This window comes from Malurus melanocephalus, unplaced genomic scaffold (genome assembly GCF_030028575.1).
Source record: "Malurus melanocephalus ecotype Western Australia unplaced genomic scaffold, MMel_1.1 scaffold_133, whole genome shotgun sequence".
Classification (NCBI taxonomy): Eukaryota; Metazoa; Chordata; class Aves; order Passeriformes; family Maluridae; genus Malurus; species Malurus melanocephalus.
Genome location: NW_026623365.1, coordinates 1,088,333 through 1,097,205, shown reverse-complemented (window position 1 = coordinate 1,097,205; position 8,873 = coordinate 1,088,333). Strand labels below are relative to the sequence as shown.

Below are 8,873 nucleotides of genomic sequence, written 5' to 3'. Positions count from 1 at the left end.
AATATCATTTTAAATCGTCTTTAATAATGCCTTTGTCTGCTCGTGTTTGGGAACTATGCTTGCTGGTACCCGTAAGTGAATGCCTCTCGGCCCGATGCGTTGAAAAGTTAAGCTGTGGTTTACAGATGCCTGTTCACGTCTTTAATGAAGGTTTTCTTTTTGTGTTTGGCGCAGGGCCGTATCTGCAGAAAAGCTGGCAAATCAAAAAAGTCATTCAGTCGAAAGGAAGCTGAAGCAACATTTAAGAGTTTGGTGAAGACCCATGAAAAATATGGGTGGGTCACCCCTCCCGTCTCTGATGGCTGATGTTAGCAACCTGCAMTTGACAAAAATGCTGAACAAAAGTACTGTGACATCTCCTCAGTGCTGTACACCGCCCATCCTTTTCTACTTCAGCTTCAGTTACATACCATGAATGTCAAGGAGACATCTAAGTTATTTATGAACAGATGTGTTTACAGAGGGAGAGAAAAAAAAAATGCTGTGTAGGATTATATTTCAAGACTGGAGAATGGTCATCATTGAAGTCACTTGAGCGGATGCTGAGATTGCGTCATTTGCCCCCATACAGCCCACATTGTCTTCAGCTTCTTTCCATGACAGCAGCACCAAACAGCAGTACTGGAAAGTCTATCCATTACTGCTCAGTTCATTTAAATGTAAATGAAACAGTTAATATTTAATAGGGAAGCAGTGCATTGCAGGTACATGTTTGCTGTGCTGTTTATCTTTGTCTCCTAGCAGGTCAACATAACTTGAAGATTTGTCTTTATGTGGAACTGTGGTCTGCTGTGACTAAATTTAGACCTCATTTGTGCTCTATATATGACCTTTAATTCATAAATGAAACCAGAATTAAAATGCTGAAAGGTCCTAGTGTTGAAAAATTATTAAGTGGAATCACCCAACCGGTTACAATGTGCTCTCTGTGCTGATATTGTGATGTGCTGTTCAGAAATAAACCAGTGCAGTTAGCTGAAGGTTAGGTGGTTTTTTAAACACATCCACGCCAGGGCTCAGCGGGCTTGGTCKGTGGTGGCAGAACAATGATTACCCTGCCGGTACCTTCTGCAGTGGCATGTGGCCTGTCGGTTCTTCGAAACAGCGAAACAAACGAGMGGAAATGGACAAAGCAACCTTAAAATTTTATCTGTTCGATTTTGAAATGATATGCCAGTAACAGAGTAAAAACTTTCAAGTCAAATGGAACATGGTTTGTAAGATGATTTGCATGACTGGAATTTTTCTTTTTTATTTTCACTCAATAGGCATTGTATGTACTTAGAGCCCAGTATCTGAGAAAGCCCACTGATGTATATAAATGTCCTATTATTTAATCATTAAAATTTAAGTTTTCTGGTAAAAAAAATTGAAAAAAAAACTTTCTAAGGGACTCCATAAAAGCTGAAGGTGATGTTAAGAATGGTATAGAAAAGCATTAAAAAATGTGGATTCCGAATGGAAAATCRTATTGGACACGTGCTGAATAAAATCACCAGTATCGTTTCTGTTGCCTCAGGAATGAAATCATTTTGGCCAGCTTTTGTATTCAAAGTAATAGATTTTCTGTTGTGAGATTCTAAGCATCATATGGATGTATCTGTTGTTTAATTGAAAGTAGGACAGTATCGATTGTAAGACTGATTTGGAGGGGGAAAGCAGAGTGTGTTTGGAAGCACTTTCCATTATATGGCTAACACAAGAACAAATCGAAATGGTTGACCAGTTTCTGTTTGTATTACAGTAACACYGGAGACTATACAGAGAGCTTGGGGGTCTGGAGTTTGATTTAAAACTACACACAGCATAGAAGAACAAAAGGAGGACAATGGAGTTCAAACATGAGAGAAGAAGCAGCAGCAGAGCAGATATTCTAGCAGTTCTGGTGCAAAAACACTGCTCAGYTGGGCTGTCAAGCTTTGTCAGCTAGATACAGAGAAAAATAATCAAAGCCTTCACCAAAAGGAATATGCAGGTCAGAGCCACTCAGTTTTGTGGGCATACCGGGTTTCTTGCACTTCTGATCTCCATCAGTAGTCACTTCTCTTTCTCCTCTGATCATTTGCGGTGTGCCTTAACTCAGTTACAAAGAGAAATGCTTCGTACCACAAATCTGCCCAGTTCTTGCTGTCATTTATCTCACTCTGCTTTATACTTGGAGACAGTGCTAAAATCAGTGCATATATGTACTTTTCCTCTCAAATTRCATATCAGTTCTGTGCATCCAGCACAGAATGTGTCTTTTGAATGAGGAATAACATTTCAAGTAATTCACTCACTCAGTTTTTATAAGCTTTTTTTTWTTTGGGCTCCCTTAYGAAAGAGGAAACTGGTATGCTTAGTTAAGCATCAAATAATTTGTAATCCCTAGTGGGACTCGCTGAGAACACAGARTGTGATCTAGCACTGGAAAGCATAAGGTTTGTTATTCCCCTTCAGAAAAGCTCTTCCCTCATCAACACAGTGAAATTATGTTAAAAACAGCATGAAGGTGTGGTAAGTCTTTGGGGGGGGGCATTATTTCATTTTCCGCTGTTTTTTAACCTGTCTCTTTTTTTCTGTCAGTGGGTTATTTTAAATCTTCCTGAGAACCGTATCTTTAATATTTAATTAAAGGGTTAGCTAAAAGGAATGTAGTGGGTGGGTTGCTACCACTTCCCTCAAACCTACTTATTATGTGTCTTCTTAAGTGCGCTTTAAATAGTCAGAGCAAACATCATCGCTAAAAATCACAGTTACTTTCTGGCTGTAGGAGGTTCTCTGCATCACTCAGCGTCTTGGAGCAGTAGGAGAGGCAAATCAAAAAATCTGGAGTGCTTTGAAGCTGTAGCAGAAGGGGAGCAGAGTGCGTGTGATGATGAGCTGCRGCAACAAATCGTGCGAGGAAGAAAGAAGGCAAAGTACACTGCATGAACTAGGGCAGGATGAAGTTCCTGCTGCACCAAAAATAATACTGCTGCTATGAAAGAGACATGGCTTATGGCAGGAGCAGCCTGTGCTGGGGACACACAGGAAAAAGGGGACAGCGGGGAGTGCAGGAGCTTTGTGCTTCTGAGCAGGGAGGGAGGGAGGTGGATAGGAGAGCGGTTAATTAAGAGATCTATAAAGAGAGTTGATCTATTTCGGGGAAAATTAGTTCACGTTTTTTGTCTAGCTGTGTGCTAGACAGGTTCTACTTCCTCTGCAACAGACAAGCCTAAAAGGAAAGTGAAGGAGAATTTTGGGAAAGGAAAAATGTATGAGGGGAAGGAAAAATGAGAAAGACCTGAGAGAGAGAGAAAGTATAGGCTGGAGAAAATAAATAACTGGGCAGGTAAAASACAGGACAAAAAAAACCCCACTGATAATGGAAGGGTATAAAATGAGGGAGACAGCACAACATCAGAAAAAGCAGTTTAGGCAGGACATACTGCAGGAACTGATTGCAGAGCTGCTCCATGTACCTAAGATTCAATAATGTCCTTTTTGTTTGCATCCCAGAAAGTGAGAGCTTCTTCCTTGTTCTAGCCTTCTGGCAGCTGAGAAGGATGTTAGGATTTGGAGCTGTGTTGTGGAACTCAAATCAGGCCGTCACGTCTCTTCTGTGACTGAGAAATAAACATAAGCATCATTCCCAGATTCTAAATTCCAGGAGGCCAAAATGAAAACAGATTGGACAGTCATCTGCTTGGTCAAAGTTCCTCAATATCAGTGAAGTGGGAGGATTTCTTTTGCAGACAGAAAACCTCAATATTCCTCATTTATCCAATCAAAAATCTCCTTAGGATTTCTTGTAAAATTAGCAGTCAGCACAGGTCCTTCAGCTCTCATTAGACCCATATTATCAGGAACATTATTTTCCATCTGCTGTCCCCAGAACAGATGATTAATTTGAAACTATCATCTGGGGAGGTGTGAAGCTGTATTGGGAAGTTACTTTCTGTCTTCTTTAGAATATATCCTTTTGGAGGATCTTCTTTGAGTCTGAAAAAGCTACTTGAATGAATACAGGCATTGAGCAAAGCAAGCTTATGATAAAGAAAGTGGTCTCTGAATACCTGAATGCTGAAAGATTTCCACAGAGAACAGGACTGATGATTTGTGTAGGTATGTGTTTTTGTGTCATTAGAAATTGGTTCTCAAAATTTAACAGTCAAAACCTTAGGAGTCAAAGACMTCTTGAACTTATGTTCTTTTCTCTCCCAAACACAGTGTGTCTCCTTCATTCCATATTTCTAAACTTCAGTCCTGAGCCCAGAGAAAGATCATAGGTATGGTCTGTTTATTTGRTGCTATGGCACTGTATTAAAAAAAGAGACCCATTTCATTATCCTTGTCCAAAGCAGTACACAAGACCATAAAACAAAGCTTCTTGCATGAATAGCAGGGTTGGAACAAAGCCTTTATAACGTGACAAATACACGTGATACGACAATGTTATATATATATATATATATATATATACACACACACACTTTTAGAAAACTCATTTAGAAAAACTTTTGAAAGTCACAACTGCCAAGTGGTGATGGCTGTGATGGCCGGTGCTTTGATGTGCAAGGACTTTCCATTCCACAGGAACCTGCAGTAGAGAGAAATCTCTTTTTGGTAGGCTGACTGTACAGAGAAAAATACTGCAGAACTAACTGGCTTTGGGATTTAAATCATTAAATTAAATGGATTTTCTTCTACACTTTTAAAATTTTTTTTCAAGATTTTCAGGCACCCACACAGAGCCACAGTGTCTTCATCTTCCACAGGCAGTATGACCAGCGTGGTTATTTATGTGTCTGGTGAGATGGTTGATAATGAACCCACTTCTTGTTGGAGAAGTTTTTAGAGGATAACTGACTTCCAGCTGAATGCCTGGGTGTGGGGCTTGGCAGACGTACTGAGGATTTACTTGTCAGTGTTATGTAGGCAGATGTGATGCATGCATGGGCATCCCAAAGCTTAGCTGAAATTACAGGGGGAAGCATTTGCATAGAGGCAGTGTGAAAAGTTTGTCTCTTCCATGCAGRAGGTGACTTCTGGTGAAGAAAGTTCCCCTCAAACTGTGCTGTAACCAATAGAAYAGAATTAAGTAGGCCAACCTGCTGGTACAATGTAATTTTCCACTCACGTTTTCCCTCCCTGAAAAGCACCAACTTACATTAAATAGTCTGTTTCAGACATCACATTTCAGAAAACGACAATCAGTAGCAATGCTAAAGTAAAACTCCTGGATATTATCTCCTCCAGCCTTCCCAGCACATTCCTGAAGGGAAGATGTAGCTCTGATCTAAGTGAACAAGAGAGATGGAAAGGGCTGTGCACATGCACTGAGAGCACACACTGCCCTACAAAGAGCCAGCGGTGGGACAAGGCGGGCAACAAGCCTCTGAGCTTACCTAGACAACATGCATCCTCTCTTTTTCTTTTGTTTTCAGATACTGACCTTGCAAACACTTTACAAACGTCCATATTACTTGGATTGAATCAAAGGTTCAGTRTGCCTCTGACCCAAGCTCCTGCTTGCAGAGCAGATGGGTTACTAAATAYGCACTGTGGGCTTTCCTGTGTTAGCGACACAGTTAAAGTTGTGCTTTGTTGGCTCTGAAGAATAAAGTGGCTCTCAAACTAGGTCTGAKCACAAATAGATTGGAAGTGAGTCACCTGCTATTGTCAGAACAGTTGCACTGTAGAGGTGGTTTTGTCCTTACATCAAAGGGTGGAGGTGAGGTGCTGCAGGGAGAGTTCACCAGTAGGACACTGCAAGATGTTAAAGACAGCCTGCCTCTGCCATGTGTGTGTGTCCCATATTGCTGACTACTTAATTGCATCCTCTTAAGCGTACATTGCTCTGCTCTGTAAATTATGCCCCCTTCAAAGTTTTACTGATATGCTAAGGAAACATTAAGCAAGTTGTGTAAATTTACATTAAAAGCCTTCGTTTCAATCTGGAAGCATGCAAATGCCGTGCTGACGCCTGTCAAACTTCACCAGCAGCTTCCTCGAACAAGTCATGGACAAATCAGTGATGACGGTAGTTAACACAAAAATAGAACCTCTGTAATTTGGATGTTTGACTTCGTCTTTTCGCTGATTACTTTGTCTTTCGGTTTGACTGACTGCAGACGAGAACGTCAAGATAACAGCAGTGGAACTGTCATAGCRTTTGTTTATTTATAACAGTTCCTTTTGTTCATGCTGCTAAATAAGGTGGCAATAAATATTCATTGCAGTTGTGTTTCRCCAAATGGGAATTCAGAGATAACTCCTCTCACTCGGAAAACTTTGCATTTTATACTCAGTGTTTGCCACCACATACAGCACTCATTATCTTTTGCTGTCAAATATTCTTGTATTTTCTTATTCAGTGACCTCCTGTGTTTTAAATTATTTGTGGTTTATTAACAGAAATATGTGAAGCATGTTGCAGGTCCTCTTGGCAAAAATCTGTGAGAAGTAACTGAACCAAATCTAGTTGCCTGGGTGATTTAGAAGAGTTCTTCACTTGCCATTTGCATTAGCAAGACCTGCAGATTTTYACTAAATATTCTTCAACAAAACAAAGACTTCAGTTTCAGCAYAAAATCCATGCTGACATGGATTAGCATGTGTCTCAGGAATGAAAGCAGACCATCCTTGCGAGAAATTTAAACCATTTCTTCATTTATGCCAGCACCATTTAGTTCTGAAAATGCATGGYAACAATACAACATAGGTAATGCCTTATACTGGATGAGGTTTTAATTATTTGATCATTGCATAAATAYGATTTTACAATGTATTAATAGAATTTATGATAATCCCAGCACACCGGGAGGAGTGATTGATATCCTGGAAGGCAGAGGCTCACATTCAGAAGCTGAAGGATGGGCCAACAGGAAMATCATGAAGTTTGACAGTGACAGGCATTAGACCCTCTGTTTGAATGGAGCCATCCAAGTGACCAGGACAGGCTGGGGMTGTCTGGCAGCTCTGCAGGAAAGGATCTGGAGTCCTGGGAAGACAGCAGATTTACAAGGGATCAGCACTGCACCCCGTCTGTGACAATCAGCCATGCACTGGGCTGCCCTGGCAAAGGCACTGCCAGCTGGACAAGGAATGGGATTCCTTTCCTCACTTGTGAGTTGACATCTAGGGTACTATGTCCAGTTTTGGGGCCCCAGAACAYGGCACTTTTTGACAAATTGAAGGGGCACCAGGAGGGTTCAGGGTCTGGAGCCTGTGGGAAGAGGCTGAGAGAGCAGCTTGTCCTTAGATGGGAAGAGAAGGCTGAGAGGGGGCTGGCAGCAATCTTGCACCACCTAGGAAGGGATTACAGAGAAGATGCCATGAAGCCACTTCTCTGAGGTGAACAAAGAGCAAGAGGTAGTAAATGCAAATTGAGGGAAGCAGGGCCCCAACTGCATGAAGGGAAGAGCCTTTTCCAACCACACAAGCAGGCAAGCATGAGGAKAGGTTGCCCAGAAATAATGGAATCTCCACTGTGGGAGATTTTGGGGACTCAGCTGGATAATGCCCTGAGTAACCTGATCCAGCTTTGAAGTTAATCCTACTTGAAGCAGGCATTTTCACTAGCGATCTCCATAGGTCTTTTCCAAACTAAATGTTTCTRTGATTCTGTTATATGTATTATAAAATCCTGCTGTTCAGAGATATTGGGAGAAAAAACTTTATAGCCAAAAAGATGCTTGATTCATGAAGCTGCTAACCTCCAGAAAGTGTAAGTATCTTCTTCCAAGCACCCTGTGCTCTAACTTYACCGCGTGGATGTTTGTGTATGGAGTTGTACAAACACCTGTTGAAGGTGTCACTAATTCACACTAAAATTCTTGCATACCCACACCAGCTACAACTCCACTGTTACAAATATTTTCCATATAAATGGGTGTTTTGAGAGAACCAATTCAGCTTTCCCTGAAGAACTTTAACAGGTTTGTCATATTGTCTGTTTTCCTGCAATGCAAGATTGAAAAATACTTCACTCAGCAGAAACCATGGAAAGCAAAGCTGGAGCTTACAGAGGGGATCTTCTGCAAGAAAGATCTCTAAATTATGGAAAGCAAATTACTCCAACTAAAGTCTCACAGTGCAACTCTTTCATGATTGCTATCATGGTGAGCTATCTTTGAGTCTAAAGCTCCTGTTCTCAATAATGCCCTAGTTTTACTCCCTCTAAACAATCTGCAAGTTAATGTCTGAGGAGAAGAGGATTTTGSTGACATTTCTGACAGGAACTTTTTCCTGTAATATGTCATATTGTAGAATCATAGAAAATGCTGAGTTGGAGTGGATCCACTAGGATCATCAAGACCAACTCTTGGCCCTGCACAGGATACCCTGAGAGTCACACCATGTACCCAAAAGCATTGTCCAAACACTTCTTGCACTCTGTCAGGCTGGTGCTGTGAYGACTTCCCTGGGGAGCTGTTGCAGGGCTCAGTCATCCTCTAGGGGAAGAACCTTTATCTAATATCCAACCTAAACCTCCCCTGACATAACTTCAGGCCATTCCCTTGGGTCCTGGTGACCACAGATCAAAGATCAGTGTCTGCCTCTCCTCCCCTCAGGAAGCTGTAAATGCAGTGAGGTCTCCCCTCAGTCACCTCAGGCTGAACAGACCAAGTGACCTCAGCCACTCCTTTCACATCTTCCCCTCAAGGCCCTTCACCATCTTTGCTGCCCTCCTTTGGACACGCTCCAATAGTTCAATCTTTTTTACATTGTGTCACCCAGAGCTGCCCCCAGCCCTCGAGGTGAGGCCGCCCCAGCCCAGAGCAGAGCGGGACAATCCCCTCCCTTGCCCRGCTGGCGATGCTGTGCCTGATGCCCCCCAGGACACACTCGGCCCTTCTGGCTCTCTCATGTTCAACTTGCTGGTATAAAATCGACCAGAAACCCCAAAC

At 41.9% G+C, this 8,873-nt stretch overlaps 1 protein-coding gene across 1 annotated transcript in view; it reads left to right on the top strand.

Moving 5' to 3' along the window:
• Positions 1–2,287, top strand: part of UBE2QL1 (ubiquitin conjugating enzyme E2 Q family like 1) — an 18,502-nt gene extending 16,215 nt beyond the window's left edge. The window contains exon 2 of the mRNA XM_057370799.1: positions 175–2,287. Coding sequence (XP_057226782.1) covers positions 175–306 — 132 coding nt within the window. The 3' untranslated portion in view covers positions 307–2,287. The remainder of the gene's footprint in view (positions 1–174) is intronic.
• Positions 2,288–8,873: the final 6,586 nt, after the last annotated feature.